The sequence below is a fragment of the Coregonus clupeaformis genome, chromosome 7 (genome assembly GCF_020615455.1).
Source record: "Coregonus clupeaformis isolate EN_2021a chromosome 7, ASM2061545v1, whole genome shotgun sequence".
Lineage (NCBI taxonomy): Eukaryota > Metazoa > Chordata > Actinopteri > Salmoniformes > Salmonidae > Coregonus > Coregonus clupeaformis.
In genome coordinates, this window is record NC_059198.1 from 18,150,570 (window position 1) to 18,178,020 (window position 27,451).

General features: G+C 43.5%; 1 protein-coding gene across 2 annotated transcripts; it reads left to right on the top strand.

Annotated features, from left to right (window-relative positions):
* Nucleotides 1-4,693: 4,693 nt before the first annotated feature.
* LOC121569875 (zinc transporter ZIP12) lies at nucleotides 4,694-26,006 on the top strand. Of its 2 annotated transcripts, XM_041881153.2 has the most exons (13): nucleotides 4,694-4,774; nucleotides 10,301-10,990; nucleotides 16,068-16,394; nucleotides 16,576-16,783; nucleotides 17,301-17,449; nucleotides 17,596-17,767; nucleotides 18,040-18,212; nucleotides 18,628-18,780; nucleotides 19,267-19,362; nucleotides 24,023-24,092; nucleotides 24,509-24,667; nucleotides 24,891-25,078; nucleotides 25,321-26,006. In XM_041881153.2, the coding sequence occupies exons 2-13, from the start codon at nucleotides 10,721-10,723 to the stop codon at nucleotides 25,447-25,449; spliced, it is 2,094 nt and encodes a 697-aa protein (XP_041737087.1). In that variant the 5' UTR covers nucleotides 4,694-4,774; nucleotides 10,301-10,720; the 3' UTR covers nucleotides 25,450-26,006. The 2 variants fall into 2 exon arrangements, with proteins under 2 accessions (XP_041737087.1, XP_041737088.1); XM_041881154.2 differs by lacking the exons at nucleotides 4,694-4,774; nucleotides 10,301-10,990; nucleotides 16,068-16,394; ... (1 more) ...; nucleotides 17,301-17,449; nucleotides 17,596-17,767 and having other exon boundaries at nucleotides 18,046-18,212; nucleotides 18,651-18,780.
* The last annotated feature ends 1,445 nt before the right edge of the window (nucleotides 26,007-27,451 follow it).

The window sequence follows — 27,451 nt, forward strand, 5'->3', positions numbered from 1 at the left end:
AGAAATGAACAGACTTTGATTCAAATTCACTCATTAACTCAGTCAGTCACTAAGTCAGTCAGTGAGTCAAGTCAGTCAGTCACTAACCCAGCTAACAATTCTAGGGAGAGAGAACGTTTTTGTAATGTTACCCGTAATGGTCCCCTAATGTTTGTGTCTAGTTTTCCGTTAGTTAGGGGAACATTCTATCTATGTTAGCAAAAACCTTCTGATAACCTTTTTTGTGTGTTTTGGTGTTAAAGTTTGGAGACCATTGCCTTAATGTCAAACAGAACGTATGTAGAAAGTGGTTACAATGTTCTCAGAATATACAACAATGTTCTAAAAGTGTTTTATGGGAAGAACATTCATGTGTCCAGTTTTCGTCCCACCAAACATGCACAGGACATGGTTGCCATGTTCTCGCAATATAAGATATGAATGTTCTAGACACATTTCATGATAAGGTTGCAAGAACATTCCTGTGTCCAGTATCCTGAGAGTTAGGAGAATATTCCATCAACATCCCACCAAATATACACAGGATGTGGTTGCCATGTTCTCACAATATAAGATATGAATGTTCTAGACACGTTTCTTGGGAACGCTGCAAGAACATTTCTGTGTATCAGTTTCTGATGGTCCCAAAGAAACGCTCTCCACCCAACAAAATCACTACACATCACGTCTTGTTACTCTTGCCAAGTCCATCAAGGCATTGATTGGTGAACCACAGATCCATTCACAGCTCTTTTTATCTGTTGGCAAGGTTAGGGATAGTCACACAGTGCTTTTAACATACAGTGTTAACAAAAAATAACATATTACATTGTACATATTTATTTATACTGTAATTATTATTCAACATGTCCTCTCCTGGGATTTGAACCCCCCTTTCTGCTATAACAGCCTCCACTCTTCTGGGAAGGCTTTCCACTAGATGTTGGAACATTGCTGCGGGGACATGCTTCCATTCAGCCACTAGAGCATTACTGAGGTCGGGCACTGATGTTGGGCGATTAGGCCTGGCTCGCAGTCAGTGTTCCAATTCATCCCAAAGGTGTTCGATGGGGTTGAGGTCAGGGCTCTGTGCAGGCCAGTCAAGTTCTTCCACACCGATTTTGACAAACCATTTCTGTATGGACCTCGCTTTGTGTACACGGGCATTGTCATGCTGAAACAGGAAAGGGCCTTCCCCAAACTGTTGCCACGAAGTTGGAAGCACAGAATCGTCTAGAATGTCATTGCATTCTGTAGTGTTAAGATTTCCCTTCACTGGAACTAAGGGGCCTAGCCCGAACCATGAAAAACAGCCCCGGAGCATTATTCCTCCTCCACCAAACTTTACAGTTGGCACTATGCATTGGGGCAGGTAGTGATCTCCTGGCATCCTCCAAATCTAGATTAGTCCGTGGGACTGCCAGATGGTGAAGCGTGATTGATTCATCACTCCAGAGAACACGTTTCCACTGCTCCAGAGTCCAATGGCGTCGAGCTTTACACCACTCCAGCCGTCGCTTGGCATTGCGCATGGTGATCTTAGGCTTGTGTGCGGCTGCTCGGACATGGAAACTCATTTCATGAAGCTCCTGACGCACAGTTCTTGTGCCGATATTGATTCCATAGGCAGTTTGGGAACTTGGTAGTGAGTGTTGCAACCGAGGACAGACCATTTTTACACGCTATGCCCTTCAGCACTCGGCGGTCCAGTTCTGTGAGCTTGTGTGGCCTACCACTTTGCAGCTGAGCCGTTGTTGCTCCTAGACATTTCCACTTCACAATAATTGCACTTAGATTTGACTGGGGCAGCTCTAGAAGGGCAGAAATTTGACGAACTGACTTGTTGAAAGGGTGGCATCCTATGACGGTGCCCTGTTGAAAGTCACTGAGCTCTTCAGTACGGGCCATTCTACTGCCAATGTTTAACTATGGAGATTGCATGGCTGTGTGCTCTATTTTATACACCTGTCAGCAACGGGTGTGGCTGAAATATCAAAATCCACTAACTTGAAAGGGGGGCCACATACTTTTGGCCATGTAGTGTAGATATGTATAGGGGTAAGGTGACTAAGCAACAGGATATAAGATAAACAGAGTAGCAGCAGCTTTTATGTGAGTGGGTGTGCGTGTGTGTAGAGTCAGTATAATTATGTGTGAGTGAGTGTGTGTGTGAGTGTGTAGGACCCTGTGAGTGTGCATAGACAGTGAAATACAACAAATAAAAGGTCAATAAAGATACAATATTAATTTAGATAGTCAGTGTAGCTATTTTGTTAGCTATCTATCAGTCTTATTGCTTGGGGATAGAAGCTGTTCAAGAGCCTGTTGGTGCCAGACTTGATGCACCGGTACCGCTTGCCGTGCGAAAGCAGAGAGAATAGTCTACGGCTCGGCTGGTTGGAGTCTTTTTTTCTGGGCCTTCCTACCACACCGCCTGATATAAATGTCCTGGATGGCCATGCGATCGAGGGTGGTGCTATTGCCATACCAGGCAGTAATGCAGCCAGTCAAGATGCTCTCAATTGTACAGCTGCAGAACGTTTTGAGAATTTGAGGGCCCATGCCAAACTTTTTCAACCTCCTGAAGGGAAGAGGCGCTGTCGCGCCTTCTTCACGACAATGCGCGTGTTTGGACCATTTTAATTCTTTAGTGATCTTGTACATATTTCTGTCCTCGGCTGTAGCCTCAGGGTTGTCTACGATAGCTCTGTGTGCGGTAGCCCTGTCCTTTAGTTTAACGCCAACCTCAGTGTTAATCCAGGGCTTTTGATTAGGGAAGGAGTGAACCCTCACCGTGGGGACAACATGGCCGATACATTTTCTAATGAAACCGGTGACGGAAACATATTCCAATCAGCGCTAGCAAAGCAGTCCTACAGCATAATCTCTGATTCTGGTGACCATTTCTCCATGGAGCGTGTCACGAGTACTTCCTGTTTGAGTTTCTGCTTGTAAACAGGAAGCAGGAGTACGGAGTCATGATCAGATTTGCCGAATGGCAGACGAGGGAGGGTCTTGTATGCTTGCTTGTGGGTAGAATAACAGTGTCTAGGACTTTATCGCCCCTAGTGGCATTGGAGATGTGTTGAGGGAATTTGGGCATCACGTCTTAGTGACGCAGAATTAAAATCACCGGCAACCAGAAAAGCAGCCTCTGGATGTAGGTTTTCTTGTTTGTTTATAGCCTTGTACAGTTCATTAAGTGCCAGCTTGTTATTTTCTTGTCCTGAGGTGGAATGTATACAACAGTAACGATAACAACTGAAAACTCCCTCGGGAGGTAGAAGGGTCGGCATTTGACCATCAGGTATTCCAAGATGGGTGAACAGTGGGTCGACACTTCCACCGCGCTGGAGTTAGCACACCAGTTGGTGTTGATGTAGAGGCAAACCCCTCCACCCCTCCCCCCCTCGATTTCCCCGACTCCACTGTCCTTCCCCCCTGGTGAGTTGGATAGCCATGGGGGGTATCTTGTCTGAGAGCCATGTTTCAGAAAAGCAGAGAATATTGCAGTTTCGAGAGTCCCGTTGGTAGCAAATCCGCGATCGGAGGTCATCCATCTCATTATCGAGTGACTGTACATTGGCCAGTAGAATGGAAGGAAGAGGTGGCCGGTTTTCCCTTCAACTTAATCTCACCAGGATCCTCCCTCTTGCCTCTGAAAATTGTGTCGGAATTACATAAGAGAGCCCCGGGCAGATGAATCGAAGTTTAAGCTGGAATTGGGGTAAGTAACTGTCGATCTGATGTTCAAATGTTATTGTCGGTTGTAAGAAATAATAGTGGATACATTTCGTGAAAAGAAAGTACAAATAAACAACAAAATAGTAAAGTTGGGTCGGAGCTTGCAAAACAGTGGCCATCCAGTACGGCGCCATCTTGATCATGCAATGTACCCATGAAACGTGTCTATAACATTAATATCTTAAGTTCTGAGAACATGGTAATCACGTTCTGGGTAAGTTCTAATTGACATTAAGGGAATGGTCTCTTGGAAACATGACTTGCTCATAAGAGGAACATTCCTATAAAAGCGTTAGTTAATGACCTAATGAGACTCGTGTTAAGTGAACGTTCTCTGAAGTTGTGGGAACATTTGTTGTAACCTCAGTCACTCCCTCAGTCACTAAGTCAGCCAGGCAGTCACTCAATCAGTCAGTTACTCAGTCTGTCAGTCATTAAGTCAGTCAGTCACTCAATCAGTCAGTCAGTCAGTCAGTCAGTCAGTCACTAAGTCAGTCAGTCAGTCCGTCAGTTACTAAGTCACTCGCTCACCTCACTCACTTAGCTACATTCAGTTACATGCAACACAAGTAATCTGCAAATAAAATATTTATAGCTATTACTGTATTACATAACAGCAGACTGCTGTCTATTCAGAGTGTGCATACTGATTGCTCTGTGGCAAAGAGGGGGGGGGGTCCAGCTTGCAGGAATGGGCAGTTCTCAGAACAGTGCTCTCTCAGGCGTCAATCATTCAACTAGATCACCTACACCTCCCCATTCTCCCCTGCCCACCACCCCTCCAAACCTCTCCCTCGCCCACTCCCAGCCTGTGGTGTGTTGCTCCCAGTGCCCTCGTTGTTGAAAGAAGGCAGGTTTCTCCATGGCAACCGGAGCACTATAAGGCAGAGGAACTGGCAGCTAATCCTCAGGAGCTTACACAATTCTTACTTCTTCTCGTAAGAGGGTTTTACCGATGCAAAGGGATTCTCCGAAAACAACACAAACCCTTCCTCTCCATCCACCAGAGTAGGAAAACAACAACAGCTCTAGATACTACAGCTGCTGAAAGGTAGAGAGGGAAAAACGGTTGGTAGCTAGGTCTCTTCATGTTTCATAAATGTTTTGTTCCATTTATTTCCAACAGTAGTTTTGGATGGGTATACAGTTTTATATAGTCTTATAGAACTATGTGTTGTTCAGATTTGTCTGACATGCAGGGTACATTTATATTTTTAATTTTTTAAAATTTAACCTTTATTTAACCAGGTAAGCCAGTTGAGAACAAGTTCTCATTTACAACTGCGACCTGGCCAAGATAAAGCAAAGCAGTGCGATAAACACAACAACACAGAGTTACATATGGGGAAAACAAAACATAAAGTCAAAAATACAACAGAAAATATGTATACAGTGTGTGCGAATGTAGTAAGTTATGGAGGTAAGGCAATAAATAGGCCATAGTGCAAAATAGTTACAATTTCGTATTAACACTGGAATGATAGATGTGCAAAAGATGATGTGCAAATAGAGATACTGGGGTGCAAATTAGCAAAATAAATAACAATATGGGGATGAGGTAGTTGGGTGGGCTAATTTCAGAATGTCTGTGTACAGGTGCAGTTATCGGTAAGCTGCTCTGACAACTGACACTTAAAGTTAGTGAGGGAGATAAGAGTCTCCAGCTTCAGAGATTTTTGCAGTTCGTTCCAGTCATTGGCAGCAGAGAACTGGAAGGAATGGCGGCCAAAGGAGGTGTTGGCTTTCGGGATGACCAGTGAGATATACCTGCTGGAGCGCAGACTACGGGTGGGTGTTGCTATGGTGACCAGTGAGCTAAGATAAGACGGGGATTTGCCTAACAGTGACTTATAGATGACCTGGTGTGTGGGAGGATGTTGCGAATGCGTTCAGAGGTAGTGTTGGCGTGCGTGCACTTGTGCGTTTGACCTGTGGTGACTCAGGGACCATACAGCATAAATACAGCATAAATACGTATATGTTAATGTCTGGGGAGCTGCTTTAGGCATCTGGGCAGTGGCGGCTGGTGAAAAATATTCTCGGTGGGGCTGTGCCATACTTTTTTTTTCCTGTAACCATCGCGATATATTTTAACACAAACTGCAGGACAGCAGTGCTCAGTGAAACATTCAGTAATTATTTAATGCCAATATTAAAAAGTTGAGGCATTCTTACACAAAAACATATTACACAAACCCAAGCCTTTCATTTGCATTTAAAGTGAACTTTTCACCATTGGTAGTAAACAGGCAACGCAACAGGCATGCTGTCAGAACAGAGTGGAAAGTGGACAATAACATGAAATTATTATAAAGTTTATAGGAAATCTTACACTGTATAAAAGGATGTATAATATAGAAATGGATATCAAGTGGATGAACTCAAACCTTTGACTGGAAGAATAGCATACAGTATTTTATGATCATACTAAATGTGACTAATTGTTAATGTGCTCCAGAACTGCAACAATTAATTGATACAAAACAACATATATACAGTAATATTAGCAAAGACACTATTAAGACTTTCTAGAGTACCATATATAACTGGATTCTTTATGCTAAGGTCAACTATATACAAAGAAACATGCGGCCAGAGCTGCTCTGTGTGTGTGTGTCTGTCATCTTATTTGTACAGGAATTTTGCCCGTCTGTCCTTCTGAGTGGCAAACCTCTCAATGACCCTTTGATTAAAGTCAGGAATGTCCCTGACAAGTTTCTTCTCCATGGAGAGCATGGCCAGAGCGTTCAGGCGATCCTGTGTCATGCTGTTTCTCAGGAAGGTCTTGATCCTTTTCAGTGTAGAGAAGCACCTTTCTGACTCAGCAGTTGTCATGGGTGTGGTGATGAGGATCTTGAGGAGGCTGGCAGTCTCTGTGAAAGTGCTCTGAAGGTTGTTCTCCATGAAGAACTGGTACAGGGGCACTGCACCACTACAAGCCTTGAACTCACTGTTCTCATAGATGAGGGACAGTTCGGTTTTGAGCTTGGCCTTGTTCAACATGGGGTACGCCTCCACGGTTGTTTCAAGCGCTGTATCGGGGAACTTCACACTGTGTTGTGGGAACAACTCTCCGTGCAATAGTGTTGCGCTGATGAGGTGCTGGGTGAAGGAGAACCTCTCTTTGGCATGACTCAGGATGGTATCACATACCTGTAAAAGATACATCATCAGCTTTAATTTGCAATGAAGCTATTTTGATGCAAGTGATCCTGACTGACACATGCCTATGTCCAACTCAAGTATATGATTACCAAGGTGCTGATTGTTCAGGGTTTTGGCTACATACTACCAGGCCTGAAAAAAGTTCTAGGGGGAAACACTGACAATTACATCACAACTTACCTCTATAGCCAACCTCTGTTGTTCTCCTGGTCCCAGCATCCTCCGTCGCTTGATGGGCTGTTGCTGCTCGTCAGATGCGCTGTCCCCACACAAAGAGGGAATTGAGGCCCTGGGTCCAAAAAATAAAGTTTAATTTGATAACTTGCAATCAGACTTCTTAACTCACTGTAATTCCCCCTCAACACACAACCAGTGACTTTTATATATATATATATATATATATATATATATATAGACAGACAGACAGACAGACAGATAGTGTGTATATACACACAAACTATGTCTAGTAACTGCTTTTAACCTGTGATGTACATAATTAACTGATGTTATTACGTTTTAAAGCCTTTTTCTATTACATTTGTGAGAGGGATGCAACATCATTTTGTTCTGCTGTGCACTTAGCAATAAAGTTAATCTTCAATAACAACTAGGCCTCTTCTAGAAATTGACCTGGTTGACACCTGAATAATTATTACAAACTGTGTAGTACTTTCCTGCATTATTATCAACGTCTGATTGTGTCTTCTCTTTCCTTTTAAAATACTAAAACAAATATAATTGTGACGGCTCTATGATAATCACTCACTTTGATGACCAGACACATTTAGGCTTTTAAACTGTTGTAAGTGAACTATTCATCTTTCTAACAACATCTTTATCAGCCAATAGTAAATATAGTTATTTACCTGATTGTTAGCATGCTGTCTGTGAACCTCTGGACAAGTGCTTTAATGAAGACAGGGTCGATGTTCCTCTTCTGCAGCTGGCTGAAAAGCATGTCCACATTTGGCATGATCTTGTGGAACAGTGCCAGGAAAAAACAGAAAGCCTCGTCTTCGAGCATCCTCACAAAGCCCCCGCCTCTCTGACAGTCGGGGCATCAAAGTTCCCAGAGTCTCTGATGGTCTGGAAACACGTTAGGAGGTCATCCCTGTACTCGTACACAGTGTTTACAGCGCGACTGTGGAAGTTCCACCGTGTTGTAGAGGCTCTGGGGAGTCTATGCGCAACCACTTCGTCAAGCACGGTGGTTCGCTTGGGAGACCTGGAGAAGAAAGCAGAAAATCCTGCAAGGTCGGAAAAGAAAGTGCCGATCCTGGGGATGCGTGAAGTAGCCTGCTGCATGATGAGGTTCAGCTGATGTGCATAGCAGTGGACGTAGTGCGCATTTTCGTACACATCCACTATTTTACGCTGCACTCCGCCGGTGGCTCCCCTCATCACACTTGCTCCGTCGTAAGCCTGGGCAATAAGTTTGGCCTTTTGTCCATGTGAGAGTATGGTGCTGAGCCTCTCCAGCAGCGCTGTAGCGATGGTGTCGGCGGTTGCGTTCTCGATCAAAATGAACTCGAAAACGCTCTTGGACGTTACTTTTAGCATCGATGTAGCGTATCACAAGCACCAACTGGCAGTGGGTGGAAAGCGTCAGTCGTCTCGTCAGCTTGAATGGCGATAAAATCAGCACTCTTTACTTCCTCCAGGATGTAATCCTTAAGCACTGACAGCATACAGTCCAACAGCTCGTTCTGTATCGTCTTTGACGTGCCCTTAAAACGGTAGCTGTCTTCAGGTGCTCCTCCAGCACACTGTCGAGGGAGGCAACAAAATCCACTAAGCCCCGGAAAATGCCGGGGTTGTCCGAGGAGTCAGTCTCCTCGTGCCCACGCAAGGCCAACTCAAAAAGCCCCACAGAACTTCACACAATCGATAATTTTGGATAGAATGTGCCTGTTTTTATCCACCTCCTCATTGTGTTTCCTCACCGCAATCCTGTGGCCGTCATCCAGCTGCGTAGCAATGTTCACCCTTCCTAATACAGCTAGCTTTACAGAGTTGTCCATGTGTGCCCTGGTGTTCTCATGTTTCTTTACCTTCTCTGACAGGTGCTTCATATCCCTCACTCCGGTACCTGTCCATGCTGAATCTGACCCCGTCGTTTTAAAAAGCAAGCACGGAAAGCAAAATAAAGCATTAGCATCAGTGCACCCAGCTAGCCAAGCCTTCCTGGTGTACCAGCTACGGGAGAAGCCGCGCATATACTGCTTCCCTTTCTCGCTAGCCTGCTGTCTGATTGAGAGGTCAGGTTGATCTGGGCCCAGCTCTTTCACCCGAACTTTCTCTGACAAAGTTCTCCTCTCAAACGGATCTTGGAGGAGAGATTTCACCGAGTTAGGGTTGGGTCTTGGAGGAGTAACGTTTGCGCTCGCCATTGTCGTCTAGTAAAAATGGCGCCACTGGAGCCCGGTCCTTATTTTATCAGGGGCGAGCTTGGGGCGATAAAATAATCGCCCTCCTTGGATTCGAATTAAAATCGCTGATTAGCTACATTTTATGTCATACATTCATATCTTAAATTAGCAATTGGCTTAACTGCTACGTAGACCCGCCTCCTCGGGGCACTTTCTGTATCGCCCAGAGCTGACGAGGCGTTTGACAGGCAGAGGAAAGGTTGCGAATATGATTTTCTATCATATCTTACACATATTACTGTGTGCATTCCATATTTCAAACACACAAATATTGACATACTGATGTTTTTATTATTATTATTATTATTTTTATTTATTTTTTATTTTATTTTTTTAAATAATTTTATTTAAGGGGGCGGCGCCCTAGCGCCCTCTATCGGCCAGCCGCCACTGCATCTGGGACTGTTACTCAGCATGCTGCTTCCTGTATTAGTATATCGTCATGTTGTGGGATCCATCTGTGTTCTATAGCTATTTATTATTGTTTAGATGTGGGATGGTAATCTCACTCATTGGTGAGCAGGTGGACATCCAGTGCGATTTTCAATTAAAAAGGAACTTGAACTTCTATTTCTATACAGTAAGAGTGCATGTGTTCATGCAAAGTGTTCCACCAGAATGTGTTATAGCCTCTGTGTTCTGGTAATATGGCTTAACTCACTAATCTGCAACATTTTGCTTCGGAGGAATGTTGTTGTTCAGATGTGAGGCCAGGAGTTTAGAAAATATGTCTGTCTGATCTGCAGCTAATAGTTCACACAGAGGGATACTTTCCCCCAAACATTACACACAAGTTACTGCTGAGTGTATCCACTCGGGCGAGTTTCTCCGGCCATTTTGCACTTGTCTCATTACCAACATACTGTAGCAGGCTCTGTCCACATGGAGCAATTACTGTATTTAAACTGAAAGCCCTTCCCTTTATGCTCCCTCCCCTGTCCCCCTCTCTTTCTCCCCTTCTCGCACCCTCTCCCTGCCCTCAGTTCTTTCTCACTTGCTTGCACTAATCCCTTTGTTGTGGAGGACTGAGGGGCCAAGGCTCTTGGCTGACTGGCCATCCCTGTGTAATGGGGGCTAATTCGGGTGAAGGGCGCCCAGCCAGCCCTCCTGCTGGCCATCCTCTACTAGATTAGGCGGGCGGGTCCACTTTTAACGCCTCCCTCAGCCCAAACACATTCTCTCTCTCCTTGCTTCTGGCCTCGCTAAGAACACTCCTTTCTCTCTCTAACTCTCTTTCTCAGTCTGTCTTTCTCAATCCTATTTTCCCTGCCTGATAAAACTTTTCTCTTCCTCTCTGTCTTTGTCAAACTCTTTGCTGCACTCTCTCCTTCTCTCTCTTTTCCTCTCCTCCTTGTCGTCTCTCCATCCAACCCTAAGTTAGTGGCAGGGGTCCCAGCAGGGAGATGGGGGTCCCAGGTGGGACCATGAGGTTCTGGGGCCATGCTGTCCCCACGTTGCTCCTTCTACCTCTGTGTCTGCTGGGGAGGATCGTGGAGGGCCAGGCCCCGGAACAGGGCAAGGAGGGGGGCTACCTGCAGGAGGCCATCAGGGCTCTACAACTTGGGTCTCAGACCCAGCTCCAGAGGGACCAGACAGGGGTCCTACTCTCCACTGTCCTCCAGGCTGTGCACTGTGCAGAACGGATTGGGGGATCGCAGGAGCTCTGTGACAGGGTAAGACCTAGAATGTTCTATGACATCCAACTGTTACTCTCTATCTGTTATGGGGTTCTATGCATAACATTCTACTATATGACACTTTTATTCCAGTTAAGGTTTTAATACAAAAAATAACATTAACGTTAACAGCAATTACTACCACAGTAGATACGATCTGCATTGACTCCTGTCTGTTCATTCTGGCAACCCTGCTTGTCATGGTTGGAATGTGAGTGTGTGGAGGCTTAAGGCCTTGACCCCTATGCAGCACTCATGCTGAGTGGTTTTAGAGGTCCCTCAATTTGTCAGAACACCACATAAAAATGTGGTCTGCGAGGCACAGGGTTTCTGTGTGTCTGTATGGGTGGGATTACAGTGTGTGTGTGTGTGTGTGTGTGTGTGTGTGTGTGTGTGTGTGTGTGTGTGTGTGTGTGTGTGTGTGTGTGTGTGTGTGTGTGTGTGTGTGTGTGTGTGTGTGTGTGTGTGTGTGTGTGTGTTAGAAGCCCTGAATGGAGGTCTCATTTGAACAGGGGATTTAGAAATTAGGAAAGCAACTCATTCATTAGAAAAGGACTCTTATTACCCTGAAACATTGTGTATTGAAAATATTTGCAAGGGTTAATGCTTTGCCCACTCTCTTGCCCTTGTGTGCTTGTGTGTTAATGTGTTTGTCTGGCCAGGGCTATATTCACACTAACACAAAGCCCCTCATTTCACAAGGAGCCATTGAAAGGGTAAAACAGGCCTATTATCAGACAATGAAGGGAGAGAAAGAGAAGAAAGTATGTGAATTACATGGATTCAGTTTTCTTTCACAGGGGGTAAAGCATATTACTGTACCTCTTACTGTACCACAGAACAAAATGTTCACTGTGACAAAGAACATGCCTTGGATCTTTACCACAAACTGTTTGCTTGTTGGCTTTTAGTCCTTTTTGTCAAATGTACAGATTTCTTATTAATCACTCTGTTCATATTCACTGATGGCTGGTCAATTTGATCTGGATCAAAATTAGTTACAGTAAATCCACTTGTACCGATTCCATGGCACAGGGTGTATGAGTTGATATATAAAATGACGCAAGATTCAAGACTTTGTGCCTTTCATCTAAAATAATTGTACAGAATTCTTGCCACCAACAAAATGTTGAATATTTGGGGCATACAATCATCGCAGCTCTGTTGATTTTGTTGTGAGGATACAGAATCAATAGACCATTTGTTCTGGTATTGCTCTCAGGTAGCCTGTTCCTGGTCTCAGGTTCAGGAATGGCTGAAAAAGCATAACATTAATCTAAAATTAACCCTAGAAATAGCATTGTTGGGAGATCTGGAGAGACCTGGTCAGTCAATTACTAATATACTAATAGTCTTAGTAAAAGTATTTATCTATTTTTAATTCGCAATCTGTGGATTCTATTCGATTAGATAGATTCAAATTGTATGTTAAACATCACAGCATAGTTGAAAGATATACACCACCAGTCAAAAGTTTTAGAACACCTACTCATTCAAGGGTGTTTCTTTATTTTTTACTATTTTCTACATTGTAGAATAATAGTGAAGACATCAAAACTATGAAATAACACATATGGAATCATGTAGTAACCAAAAATATATTTTATATTTGAGATTATTCAAATAGCCACCCTTTGCCTTGATGACAGCTTTGCACACTCTTGGTAATCTCTCAACCAGCTTCGCCTGGAATGCTTTTCCAACAGTCTTGAAGGAGTTCACACATATGCTGAGCACTTGTTGGCTGCTTTTCCTTCACTCTGCAGTCTGGCTCATCCCAAACCATCTCAATTTGGTTGAGGTCGGGGGATTGTGGCGTTCAGGTCATCTGATGAAGCACTCCATCACTCTCCTTCTTGGTAAAATAGCCCTTACACAGCCTGGAGGTGTGTTGGCTCATTGTCCTGTTGAAAAACAAATGGTAGTCCCACTAAGCGTATCGCTGCAGAATGCTGTGGTAGTCATGCTGGTTAAGTGTGCCTTGAATTCTAAATAAATCACAGACAGTGTCACCAGCAAAGCATCCCCACACCATAACACCTCCTCATCCATGCTTTACGGTGGGAAATACACATGTGTACACACTGCTAGTAGATTGTATGTTTTAATATTCAATAATAAAAAATAAACATCAAAATAAAAAATCCACAGAGGGGTTGGGTTAAATGCGTTAGACACATTTCAGTTGAATGCATTCAGTTGTCCCCCTTTCCCTTTCCTCTCACTTGGGAAAGTCAGCTGTACTGTAGTCATTTCTGCCTAGGGTTGCAAAGCTACCAGTAGTTTACCAAAGTTACCGGAATCTTCAGTAATTTTGGTAATTAACAGAAAATATATGGCAATAAATTGTAACTTTGGTAATTTAGACTTGAATAATAAATACAAAAATCTATTCATATATATATACAGTGGGGAGAACACGTATTTGATACACTGCCGATTTTGCAGGTTTTCCTACTTACAAAGCATGTAGAGGTCTGTAATTTTTATCATAGGTTCACTTCAACCGTGAGAAACGGAATCTAAAACAAAAATCCAGAAAATCACATTGTATGATTTTTAAGTAATTAATTTGCATTTTATTGCATGACCTAAGTATTTGATCACCTACCAACCAGTAAGAATTCCGGCTCTCACAGACCTGTTAGTTTTTCTTTAAGAAGCCCTCCTGTTCTCCACTCATTACCTGTATTAACTGCACCTGTTTGAACTCGTTACCTGTATAAAAGACACCTGTCCACACACTCAATCAAACAGACTCCAACCTCTCCACAATGGCCAAGACCAGAGAGCTGTGTAAGGACATTAGGGATCAAATTGTAGACCTGCACAAGGCTGGGATGGGCTACAGGACAATAGGCAAGCAGCTTGGTGAGAAGGCAACAACTGTTGGCGCAATTATTAGAAAATTGAAGAAGTTCAAGATGACGGTCAATCACCCTCGGTCTGGGGCTCCATGCAAGATCTCACCTCGTGGGGCATCAATGATCATGAGGAAGGTGAGGGATCAGCCCAGAACTACACGGCAGGACCTGGTCAATGACCTGAAGAGAGCTGGGACCACAGTCTCAAAGAAAACCATTAGTAACACACTACGCCGTCATGGATTAAAATACTGCAGCGCATGCAAGGTCCCCCTGTTCAAGCCAGCGCATGTCCAGCCCCGTCTGAAGTTTGCCAATGACCATCTGGATGATCCAGAGGAGGAATGGGAGAAGGTCATGTGGTCTGATGAGACAAAAATAGAGCTTTTTGGTCTAAACTCCACTCGCCGTTATTGGAGGAAGAAGAAGGATGAGTACAACCCCAAGAACACCATCCCAACCGTGAAGCATGGAGGTGGAAACATCATTCTTTGGGGAAGCTTTTCTACAAAGGGGACAGGACGACAGCACCATATTGAGGGGAGGATGGATGGGGCCATGTATCGCGAGATCTTGGCCAACAACCTCCTTCCCTCAGTAAGAGCATTGAAGATGGGTCGTGGCTGGGTCTTCCAGCATGACAACGACCCGAAACACACAGCCAGGGCAACTAAGGAGTGGCTCCGTAAGAAGCATCTCAAGGTCCTGGAGTGGCCTAGCCAGTCTCCAGACCTGAACCCAATAGAACATCTTTGGAGGGAGCTGAAAGTCCGTATTGCCCAGCGACAGCCCTGAAACCTGAAGGATCTGGAGAAGGTCTGTATGGAGGAGTGGGCCAAAATCCCTGCTGCAGTGTGTGCAAACCTGGTCAAGACCTTCAGGAAACATATAATCTCTGTAATTACAAACGAAGGTTTCTGTACCAAATATTAAGTTCTGCTTTTCTGATGTATCAAATACTTATGTCATGCAATAAAATGCAAATTAATTACTTAAAAATCATACAATGTGATTTTCTGGATTTTCGTCTCTCATAGTTGAAGTGTACCTATGATAAAAAGTACAGATCTCTACATGCTTTGTATGTAGGAAAACCTGCAAAATCGGCAGTGTATCAAATACTTGTGCTCCCCACTGTATATACTGAACAAACATACTGTATAAATGCAACATGCAACAATTTCAAAGAGTTACAGTTCATAAGGAATTCAGTCAATTGAAATAAATAAATTAGGCCCTAATCAATGGATTTCACATGACTGGGCAGGGGTGCAGCCATGGGTGGGCCTGGGAGGGCATAGGCCCACCCACTTGGTAGCCAGGCCCACCCACTGGGGAGCCAGGCCCAGCCGATCAGAATTTGTTTTTCCCCACAAAAGGGCTTTATTACAGACAGAAATACTCCTCAGCACCTGTCAGGAGGATGGATTCTTTTGGCAAAGGAGAAATGCTTACTAACAGGGATGTAAACAAATGTGTGTACAAACTTTGAGAAAATGTTTCAGCTCATGAAACACTTTACATGTTGCGTTTATATTTTTGTTCAGTGTAGTATTCACTTTTTTATGTCTGTGTCCATATTGTCCATGAGTTTCTAGTAGATAGACGATATGGTCCAAGAGAAAATAGCCTAATTAATGAAACAAATAATCTAATCAACAATGGCATTATTTTCAATTAACTCTGCAACTCTTCCAACTATTGACGTTTTTCACAACTGCCACCAGTTTGACGGTAAAACATTGACAACAAATACATACTGACATAGTAAGATAAATACAAATATTATATAAAGGATATTTCATGCTGAAACCCTCATATTAAACACCAATGGTATTCACTAAGTTGATGGTTTATATTTTAGGATAATGTTGAAAACATTCTATTTTTTTTTTTTTATCATCGTATTGAAGTATTTCATATATTTCATGTGATAAGGCCACACAGAGGGCCAGTGATAATTACAGACACCTGTACAAATCTGAAGTACCCAAAAGGGCCACTAGATGTCTTGTGATAGATTATATAAAATTCTGATTGAAGGTTTCCAATAATATACCCTCCCTTTCAACTCTATTTCTGCCTGACTCATTTCGCAAGCTTCCAGTAAAGGTTTTACTTCATTGCCAAGCAGCTGGAATGTTTACTTTGCAACATATCCCCTGTATCACACACATTCTGCATGACATGTTTGATTGCTATGTTTACAGTGCCTCACTCCAGACCTTGTCCTCTCTGTCCTGGAGGACGATAGGAAGGCTTACCTCACCGAGGATGACTACCATAGAGTCTCCACCATTCTGCTCCACTACATGATCAACATGGAAGACCTGTGTGCCACCAACCCCTCCCCCTCCTCCTTTTCCTCCTCCTCCTTGTCACCTAGCTACCAGTACTACCTTCTGGCCCTGACCAACCTCCAACCTACAGAAGAAAAAGGCTTCCTCTCCTCCAATGAGATAGAGAGCATTCTGCAGCTCATCAACCAGCACTATCAACCACCTGCTCCAGAGACATCTGGCCCCTCCCACTCACAGGTAAGACTGCTGCACCTCTAGCATAAAACGTCATGTCAACAAAGGCACATTTCTTCACATCACCAGAGAATCATCTCAATCTCCACACATTGAAATAGCTGCAGACTGTTAGAGATGGAGACTAGAGATTTACATGAAGATATTCCCAGTTGTAATCCAGTGACACATCATCATCCTTCAGTGTATCGATGCCTCCCATCTACTGGATGAGGTGGGGATCACAGATAGCCAAGGTGCTGATCCATCCTCCGTGTCCAAACTGGCTGCAGCCATCATCACCCACACCCTGCAGGGCCATTGTTTCAGCAAGAGGAACCTGCCCTCCCCTGCCTTCTTTACAGACTACATCTTCCAGTCCCTCAACCGCACTAGCAACCTCCATATCATGGGTAAATTCATGAGTCCTTTGTAGTGTCGAGTCAATGCTGCTAATTATTGCTGTTAAACAAAGGAGTCCGCTCATACTGAACTTTGATCATAAGTTTTATTCATATCACAAGATTTCAGCATAAGTTTACGGATGTCATGATCACCCGGAGAGCAGTGGTTCCCAAATTGCAAATGTCTGCTCTGCTCTTCTTCGTTTAAACCCAGTATATATAATCTTCCCCAAAATATGGGTGGCTCCCTCTACTGTCCAATCCCCTGTCTACAACACACACTCCCTGTCTGTTGTATGGGGCGTCACACTAAAACAATTCCCTCTGACACTAAATAAACATCCTCTCAGGTTCCACTGAAAAACATTAACAAAGTCATAATCTTAATACACTACACCTTCCTATGCGTGATTTGGCCATAGAGTTGGATAGAGGGCCCAAAAAGCTATTTAGTACATCTCTATAGATTTGGTTATCTCTGGGGATGTAAGCGCTGTTTGACGTCAGTGCTCTTTCTGTTGCGTAGATTTGGAGGAGATGCTGCACCAGCTTGGTGTGGGAGGTGGTGAGGGAGGGGCCTATCACTCACATTGCAGGGAGAGGCGGAGCATCACAGGCCCCTCCCATATAGGTTGTGTCCATGAGCCTTTGGGGATCAACACAGACTGGACACAGGTGAAACAGAAACTCAGACCCCACATTTTGTGGTGAAAACTGATTTGAGCTGTAAAGGCTCACGGTTCGAACTTGAGGAATCACGATGGAGAGCTTTCCCAGATAAAATATTTTACTATATTTTATATTCTTCTCTGTTTGATTAGGTATGCTTCTCAGCCAATCAGCTGGTGGATATTTTTGTTCTGGATCCGCATTTGCCAATTTCCCGGGATCACTTCAGACAAATCTGCCCAGCTGTCATCCAGCAGTTGCTAGGGAATGCCTGTGAGTCCACAGAGCCAGCTACACAAGGATCTCCACCCAGTGCCATTGAGAGTAAGACACTGTACCTCACAACCCATCATTAGAAATCAACAGCTTGTCTACACTGTCCTTTGGCCAATGTCAATATCTAGCTAAGATGTTCAGCATGCCCCCATTTGTCACTATTTGTCCTGAGTAGAGTCTAAAACATGTATAGTCCATCTGTTGAACAATGCCGTTTATGTATGGCTACAACACATAAAGCTGCTGTAGTCTGTCTCTTAACTATTGATGTTATCTCTGCTATAGTTCTGAACACATCACTGTCTCTGCTCTCTCTGTAGAATATGGCTACAGTACAGCTGCTGTGTTACTCATCACTGTGGGCTCCATGTTGGGCATCTGCCTGATCTTCTTGAACTCCTGCCAGGAGACCTATGCCCTCATCCTGCAGCTCTTTGTGGGCCTGGCCGTGGGCACCCTATCAGGGGACGCCCTCCTGCACCTCATACCACAGGTATAGGGCACAGAGGCCATGCTCATCCCACATGTATAGGGCAGAGGTCACACTTAAACCCCAGGTAAAGGGCACAGAGGCCTCATAAACCTCAAACCACAGTTATAGGGAATAGAGGTTATCTCCTAAATGGTGACATCTCCCAAGTACATAAAAATGGTGTTATAGCTGTTTCATCTAAACAGGCCAACCTATTTGGTCTAAGATATTTTCTAAAACTGCATAACAACATTTTAACCATTGTAAAACAAACAGTGTGGTCAGTGACATCAATTGGGATTTCCTTTCTATCTTAGCTCCCCTTTTTTCTATAGTCATCATGAGTCATGACTACTGGACTGATTACAAAACATATAAGAATGCTTTCAGTGTAGATTAAATGTCTCATTGTTTTCTCTCCCTGTCTCCTCTGGAGATCCTTGGCCTCCATGATGACAGTCACCAAGACAATCATCACTTTACTGAGGGAAAGGAATATCTGTGGAAGATATTGGGAATCATCGCTGGAATCTACAGCTTTTTCCTCATCGAAAGGATCTTCTCCCTTGTGATGCCATCACATGGTCATGTAAGATGACAGTTTTTACTAAAGTATTTCTGTCTGTCTCTTGGCATATCCGTCTTCCTGTTTAAAACAACGAATATGCAGATTGTTACACACCAACATCGAACTACAGGCCTGGAAATGATCAACATCCTGAGGTAACTGAACAAAACAACAAAACACAAGGAGGTAACAATAACAACAATAACTGTTAGCAGGCTGTTTCACTCTTATGAATAACCAGCACGTCCTCATCCGAACGTTATCTGTGGAAATCCATTAAAAAACAAGTTATTCATTACTGTTTTCCCATTGGTTCCCATTGGCCCTGGCTGAAACCAGGAATGAAGCTGCATCCCTATGGGTCCTGGTCAAAAGTAGTGCACTACATAGGGAATAGGGTGCCATTTGGGACAGAGCCGGAGCTGAGCTGACTGTGCAGGTGGCTGTGGCTCTGGATGATGGCCTCTGGAGTGACTGGAGACTGATGAGTCTCTTTTTATCTGGCAGGGTCACGGGGGCCTGGGCCATTCCCATGACCTCCCCCGGGAGCTCAACTGCAACGGCCAGTCACAGAGGGGCAAGTCCATCTCAACCATGCAGCTGGTGAGTCTGTTTGTCCCTCTCTAGCACCCATACAGTAGCGTAACTGGCAGCACTTTAAAAAAAAACATGTTCAGTGATTGCACTCACTAACTGTAAGTCGCTCTGGATAAGAGTGTCTGCTAAATGACTAAAAAATGTTAAAAATTACATCAATGGACGGATGAAGCAGTATGAAACCTATAGGTGGCCCTTGAACTTCCTCAGATAAGAGCAGAAGGAAAGAACTCAATTGAAGGTGCATCCTCATGCATGTGTCCCTAGGCTTGTTTGGACATGAGCTGTCTCTACTTTTTGAGCGCTTTTGAGGTTTCTGCTTTGAAGAGAGACAAACAGCTGCGGTGGTATAACTGTGTTCCTGTGTCCACTGATGCTTCAAATTAGCGCTGATGACAAATCTGTCAACCCTCTTTGAACTGGTTGAACACAATTGGCGTGATGGCATAGATTACTGTTCTCAATATTAGGAAATACAGTTGAAGTCGGAAGTTTACATACACCTTAGCCAAATACATTTAAACTCAGTTTTTCACAATTCCTGACATTTAATCCTAGTAAAAATTCCCTGTTTTAGGTCATTTAGGATCACCACTTTATTTTAAGAATGTGAAATGTCAGAATAATAGTAGAGAGAATGGTTTATTTCAGCTTTTATTTATTTCATCACATTCCCAGTGGGTCAGAAGTTTACATACACTCAATTAGTATTTGGTAGCATTGCCTTTAAATTGTTTAACTTGGGTCAAACGTTTCGGGTAGCCTTCCACAAGCTTCCCACAATAAGTTGGGTGAATTTTGGCCCATTCCTCCAGACAGAGCTGGTGTAACTGAGTCAGGTTTGTAAGCCTCCTTGCTTGCACACGCTTTTTCAGTTCTGCCCTCAAATGTTCTATAGGATTGAGGTCAGGGCTTTGTGATGGCCACTCCAATACCTTGACTTTGTTGTCCTTAAGCCATTTTGCCACAACTTGGGGTCATTGTCCATTTGTAAGACCCATTTGCGACCAAGCTTTAACTTCCTGACTGATGTCTTGAGATGTTGCTTCAATATATCCACATAATTTTCCTTCCTCATGATGCCATCTATTTTTTGAAGTGCACCAGTCCCTCCTGGAGCAAAGCACCCCCACAGCATGATGCTGCCACCCCCGTGCTTCACGGTTGGGATGGTGTTCTTTGGCTTACAAGCAACCCCCTTTTTCCTCCAAACATAAAGTGGGGGAAAAAAGTATTTAGTCAGCCACCAATTGTGCAAGTTCTCCCACTTAAAAATATGAGAGAGGCCTGTAATTTTCATCATAGGTACACGTCAACTATGACAGACAAATTGAGAAAATAAAATAAGTATTTGGTCACCTACAAACAAGCAAGATTTCTGGCTCTCACAGACCTGTAACTTCTTCTTTAAGAGGCTCCTCTGTCCTCCACCCGTTACCTGTATTAATGGCACCTGTTTGAACTTGTTATCAGTATAAAATACACCTGTCCACAACCTCAAACAGTCAAACTCCAAACTCCACTATGGCCAAGACCAAAGAGCTGACAAAGGACACCAGAAACAAAATTGTAGACCTGCACCAGGCTGGGAAGACTGAATCTGCAATAGGTAAGCAGCTTGGTTTGAAGAAATCAACTGTGGGAGCAATTATTAGGAAATGGAAGACATACAAGACCACTGATAATCTCCGTCGATCTGGGGCTCCACGTAAGATCTCACCCCGTGGGGTCAAAATGATCACAAGAACGGTGAGCAAAAATCCCAGAACCACACGGGGGGACCTAGTGAATGACCTGCAGAGAGCTGGGACCAAAGTAACAAAGCCTACCATCAGTAACACACTATGCCGCCAGAGACTCAAATCCTGCAGTGCCAGACGTGTCCCCCTACTTAAGCCAGTACATGTCCAGGCCCGTCTGAAGTTTGCTAGAGTGCATTTGGATGATCCAGAAGAGGATTGGGAGAATGTCATATGGTCAGATGAAACCAAAATATAACTTTTTGGTAAAAACTCAACTCGTCGTGTTTGGAGGACAAAGAATGCTGAGTTGCATCCAAAGAACACCATACCTACAGTGAAGCATGGGGGTGGAAACATCATGCTTTAGGGCTGTTTTTCTGCAAAGGGACCAGGACGACTGATCCGTGTAAAGGAAAGAATGAATGGGGCCATGTATCGTGAGATTTTGAGTGAAAACCTCCTTCCATCAGCAAGGGCATTGAAGATGAAACGTGGCTGGGTCTTTCAGCATGACAATGATCCCAAACACACCGCCCGGGCAATGAAGGAGTGGCTTCGTAAGAAGCATTTCAAGGTCCTGGAGTGGCCTAGCCAGTCTCCAGATCTTAACCCCATAGAAAATCTTTGGAGGGAGTTGAAAGTCCGTGTTGCCCAGCGACAGCCCCAAAACATCACTGCTCTAGAGGAGATCTGCATGGAGGAATGGGCCAAAATCAAATCAAATCAAATCAAATCAAATCAAATTTTATTGGTCACATGCGCCGAATACAACAGGTGCAGACATTACAGTGAAATGCTTACTTACAGCCCTTAACCAACAGTGCATTTATTTTAAACAAAAAAGTAAGAATAAAACAACAACAAAAAAGTGTTGAGAAAAAAAGAGCAGAAGTAAAAATAAAGTGACAGTAGGGAGGCTATATATACAATAGAATAAAGTGACAGTAGGGAGGCTATATATACAGGGGGGTACCGTTGCAACAGTGTGTGAAAACCTTGTGAAGACTTACAGAAAACGTTTGACCTGTGTCATTGCCAACAAAGGGTATATAACAAAGTATTGAGAAACTTTTGTTATTGACCAAATACTTATTTTCCACCATAATTTGCAAATAAATTCATAAAAAATCCTACAATGTGATTTTCTGGATTTTATTTTCTCATTTTGTCTGTCATAGTTGACGTGTACCTATGATGAAAATTACAGGCCTCTCTCATCTTTTTAAGTGGGAGAACTTGCACAATTGGTGGCTGACTAAATACTTTTTTCCCCCACTGTAACGATGGTCATTATGGCAAAACAGTTCTATTTTTGTTTCATCAGACCAGAGGACATTTCTCCAAAAAGTACAATCTTTGTTCCCATGTGCAGTTGCAAATCGTAGTCGGTCTTTTTTATGGCGGTTTTGGAGCAGTGGCTTCTTCCTTGCTGAGCGATATAGGACTCGTTTTTACTGTTGATATAGATACTTTTGTACCTGTTTCTTCCAGCATCTTCACAAGGTCCTTTGCTGTTGTTCTGGGATTGATTTGCACTTTTCGCACCAAAGTACGTTCATCTCTAGGACACAGAACGCGTCTCCTTATTGAGCGGTATGACGGCTGCGTGGTCCCATGGTGTTTATACTTGCGTACTATTGTTTGTACAGATGAACGTGGTACCTTCAGGCATTTGGAAATTGCTCCCAAGGATGAACCAGACTTGTGGAGGTCTACAATTTTCTTTCTGAGGTCTTGGCTGATTTCTTTTGATTTTCCATGATGTCAAGCAAAGAGGCACTGAGTTTGAAGGTAGGCCTTGAAATGCATCCACAGGTACACCTCAAATTACATTTACATTTTAGTCATTTAGCAGACGCTCTTATCCAGAGCGACTTACAGTTAGTGAGTGCATACATTATTTATATATTTTTTCATACCCCCCGTGGGAATCGAACCCAAAACCCTGGCGTTGCAAACGCCATTCTCTACCAACTGAGCTACATCCCTGCCGGCCATTCCCTCCTCTACCCTGGACAATGCTGGGCCAATTGTGCGCCACCCCATGGGTCTCCCGGTCGCGGCCGGCTATCACAGAGCCTGGATTCGAACCAGGATCTCTAGTGGCACAGCTAGCACTGCGATGCAGTGGCTTAGACCACTGCGCCACTCAGGAGGCCGAATGATGTCAATTAGCCTATCAGAAGCTTCTAAAGCCATGACATCATTTTCTGGAATTTTCCAAGCTGTTTAAAGGCATAGTCAACTTAGTGTATGTAAACTTCTGACCCACTGTAATTGTGATACAGTGAATTATAAGTGAAATTATCTGTCTGTAAACAATTGTTGGTAAAATTACTTGTGTCATGCACAAAGTAGATGTCCAAACCGACTTGCCAAAACTATAGTTTGTTAACAAGACATTTGTGGAGTGGTTGAAAAATGAGTTTTAATGACTCCAACCGAAGTGTATGTGTCATTTTAACAAAGCCACTATTAGGCCTATCAAAAACAAGAAAAAACATGGGTGAAGGTGGCGGAGGTTTGGAGTGAGAGTGGGAGAAATGATCTGCCAATGTGCTCTGGGAGGCTAATATAAAAGCACAGGAATTCAAAAGAGGCCTATAGGATTCAAAATTATTTTGTTAACATTTTGAACAGTTTGAACTCTGATGTTGCCATGTACAGAATGTTGCATTACAGGGAAAGTGAAGAGTGGTGTGGGCGAGAGTAAATCTGTAACAGGCCATGGTGTAGGAGACCTTGATGCTGCTGTTGAATAATTCAGGCCTGATGCGGACAGTGAGAGGAGTAGACTGTTCATGATATAGGCAGGGGGAACTGTGGTCACTGATTTGCTGCTTTGTCATGGATCGGAGTAATGTCATTGTAATGCAGTGTAATGTAAGAAAAAATCAGCCAATGTGTTTGTCTCTCCCCTACAGGGAACAGTGGAGGACTTGGAATGCACAGAAATCCCATCAGAGGAACCAAGAACCCCTTCACATCAGACGAGTGAGTAAGATATTTCATCAATCAATCAATCAAATGTATTTATAAAGCCCTTTTTACATCAGCAGATGTCACAAAGTGCTATACAGAAACCCAGCCTAAAACCCCAAATAGCAAGCAATGCAGATGTAGAAGCACAGTGGCTAGGAAAAACTCCCTAGAAAGGCAGGAACCTAGGAAGAAACCTAGAGAGGTGCCAGGCTCTGAGGGGTGGCCAGTCCTCTTTGTCCTCCTTTCTCCTTTATCTTCACTCACTGTCCCCAAGTCCTCAGTTCCATCTCTGTTTAGTTTGATCCTGTTCTGTTTTGTTCTGTCCAGTGTGCTGTGTGTAATGTGGGGCTAGGACTGGGCTAGGGAACATAGAAGATGGGCTTTCAGGACAGAGCCGCCACACAGACAGACTTTCTTTGTGTTCCCAGGACAGGGTATTCCTATACTGGCTTTGATGGTAATCGTGGGAGACAGCCTCCATAACTTTGCTGACGGCCTGGTGGTGGGGGCGGCCTTCTCCTCGTCCACCGAGACGGGCATGGCGACCACCGTGGCCATCCTCTGCCACGAAATCCCTCATGAAATGGGTGAGAAGTCACAAGTCAGAGAGCAGCGGCTCTAAGGTCAAAGGTTGTTGGCATGGGATGGCAGCGTTGTTATTCTTCTTTGGGTTCTTTTGTCAAACATGACTTGAGTCATTTGTGTCCCAGTTGCGGAGAACTGAACACGCTGGTTCTAAATGACCTAAAATGTCTTCTTCTTCTTCTTCTTCTTCTTCTTCTTCTTCTTCTTCTTTTCTCTCCATCTCAGGTGACTTTGCGGTGTTGCTAAGCTCAGGTCTCTCTGTGAGGAATGCAGTGATGATGAACCTCCTCAGTGCTCTGACGGCCTTCATCGGCCTCTATATCGGCCTCTTCGTCTCCTCGGAACCAGAGGTCCAGCAGTGGATCTTCACCGTTACCGCGGGGATCTTCCTCTATCTGTCACTGGTAGAGATGGTGAGACTGGGCTACTGCTGTTCTTAGTGAAACACACACTGATAGATAGGGACAGGAGTTTAACCAGACAGTGTCCCCCCCTGATCAGTCAGCTCACACAGTCAAGAAAATATTCTGGCCCTATTGATAGGTAATAGATTGTTACAATTCACAGGTGATTTGTGATAGAGAGATGTACCCACTACTCAAACTCCCAGACCCTCATTTCTCCTTCTTCTCTTCCTCCCCTTTCTCTCTCTCAGCTTCCAGAGATGAGTCGTGTGAAGACCAACAGGCCCTGTATCATGTTCCTCCTGCAGAACCTTGGCCTCCTAATGGGCTGGGCCTGTCTGCTGCTCCTTGCACTGTTTGAGCACAAACTTAAGTTCTGATGACACGACACACACATCTTACTATGGTATCTGCCATGCAAATATGTAATTGATGGCAATGTTGACGGTACTTTGTGGTCTTGTTTTTTAATCATTTTGACATCTTGTTTATTGATTACTGTATTGTTTATTGATGCTTGTTATAATTGTGTAAAACACCATATGAAGACAGTGAACAGCACATGTAAAATGTCACAAGTAAGGAACATTTCATAAGTGACAGTGATAGTAGAGTGACGTGAAAAATAGCAGTGACGATGTGAATCAAACGTCATTTTTGATCCAGTGGTTACGCATAATGTGAATCCACTTTTGTATAAATCAGATGCCTAAATGTGAGCTTTAGGATATGTACACATTTTCTATGTGATGATTTATTTTTGTATGATGTACTGTGTATCATAGGGCACATAGCTAGACGAGATCTTTATAACAGGTACATTGCTTGTATGTGTATATTTACCATGATATAAACATGTAACTACCAAAATAAAGGAAACACCAACATAAAGTGTCTTAACAGGGCGTTGGGCCACCACGAGCCACCAGAACAGCTTCAATGTGCCTTGGCATAGATTCACAGACACAGACAGACAGAACCTTTAAACCCCCTATGCTCCTTTGAGATCCCTCTTTCAAAGTAAGTGAGATCTCTTCTTCTAGCCATGGTAGCCAAAATAATGGGTAACTGGGCATTTTTATACATGACCCTAAGCATGATGGGATGTCAATTGTTTAATTAACTCAGGAACCACAGCTGTGTGGAAGCACCTGATTTCAATTTACTTTGTATTCCTCATATACTCAAGTGTTTCCTTTATTTTGGCTGTTACCTGTATCTTCATTATAATGCTGTTGCCTTTGACAATGAAACCATCCATTGATCTCCATTTGATTAGGAAACCAAACCAAGACAACCTTATTTCTTTCACTAACATAGTTGGTCAAAACTAAAGATAATATATTTGAAGTAAATACTTGGAACAGGAACTCCATTACTGGATATCTATAATTGGTAGTCAGTATAATACTCTAAATACAGCACGTTGGGGTCTCAATAAGTGACCTTAGTTAGCAGCTGATCTTTTCCAGGTATCTGGAAGTGCAAGCAAAAAGATTGAATAAACTATGGATGTTTACTCTGCCCAATTCTTATTGATTTGGAGATGGATGCCTAATGCATATGTTGCTGCCAAGGTCTATCATGTCTATCGCCTTTGTTTTTTATCACTAATGTTGAGGAGGGAGGGTTGGGAAATCACCTAGTCATTCTCAGTATGTAAACAAATGTGACAATCAATAAAACAAAACTTTTCTTCAAACTTACTGTACTGTATCTATATATAATAATATATGCCATTTAGCAGACATCCAAAGCGACAAACAGTCATGCGTGCATACATTTTTTACATATCGGTCCCAGGAATCGAACCCACTACACTCGCGTTGCAAGAGCCTTTCTCTACCAACTGAGCCACAGAGGACCACTTAGCTCACCCCCTATGTTAAATACTTGTGTTATCTACCAATTTTCTGCTGCTGGGTTTTGAAATTGTAATGGATGTGTTGTCCCTTTCTTGTCTGGCCTGACCAGAATGGAAATCAGAGCTTGTTACTGTACTTGTGTTCTGTTATACAGTATGTAGAATTTGTTCTGTTCTGATCAGCTCTAGTCAGGTCTGCCCTGTTTGGTGGTCTTTTGGTTCTGCTCTGCTCTGTTCAATTATAACCAATGTCAGGGAATTTGGTTCTGTACTGCTGTTTTATGATAAGCCTTCTAATCTGTTATTGTCTCTATGGTTATACAATAACACTGCCTGTCAGCTCTCTCTTTTGGAGATATGTATTCTCAGTCCTGATCACTGTACACTGTGAACACTGTGTGCGGTCCAACGGGGGGCAGTTCCACCCACCTGAGCTGCCTCTATTGTTCTCTTCATCCAGCAGAAAGCTCTTGGTCTGGGCTGACTAATCCACACTCAACAAGCTGGAGACTCCAGAG

What these genes read in the sequence shown, in the direction of transcription:
- LOC121569875 (XM_041881153.2), top strand. Translation starts at nt 10,721, where the DNA reads ATGGGGGTCCCAGGTGGGACCATGAGGTTCTGGGGCCATGCTGTCCCC. An exon ending in CGCAGGAGCTCTGTGACAGG is followed by an intron (nt 10,991 to 16,067) that starts GTAAGACCTAGA and finishes CTATGTTTACAG; the next exon opens with TGCCTCACTCCAGACCTTGT. An exon ending in CCATCTCAACCATGCAGCTG is followed by an intron (nt 19,363 to 24,022) that starts GTGAGTCTGTTT and finishes TCTCCCCTACAG; the next exon opens with GGAACAGTGGAGGACTTGGA.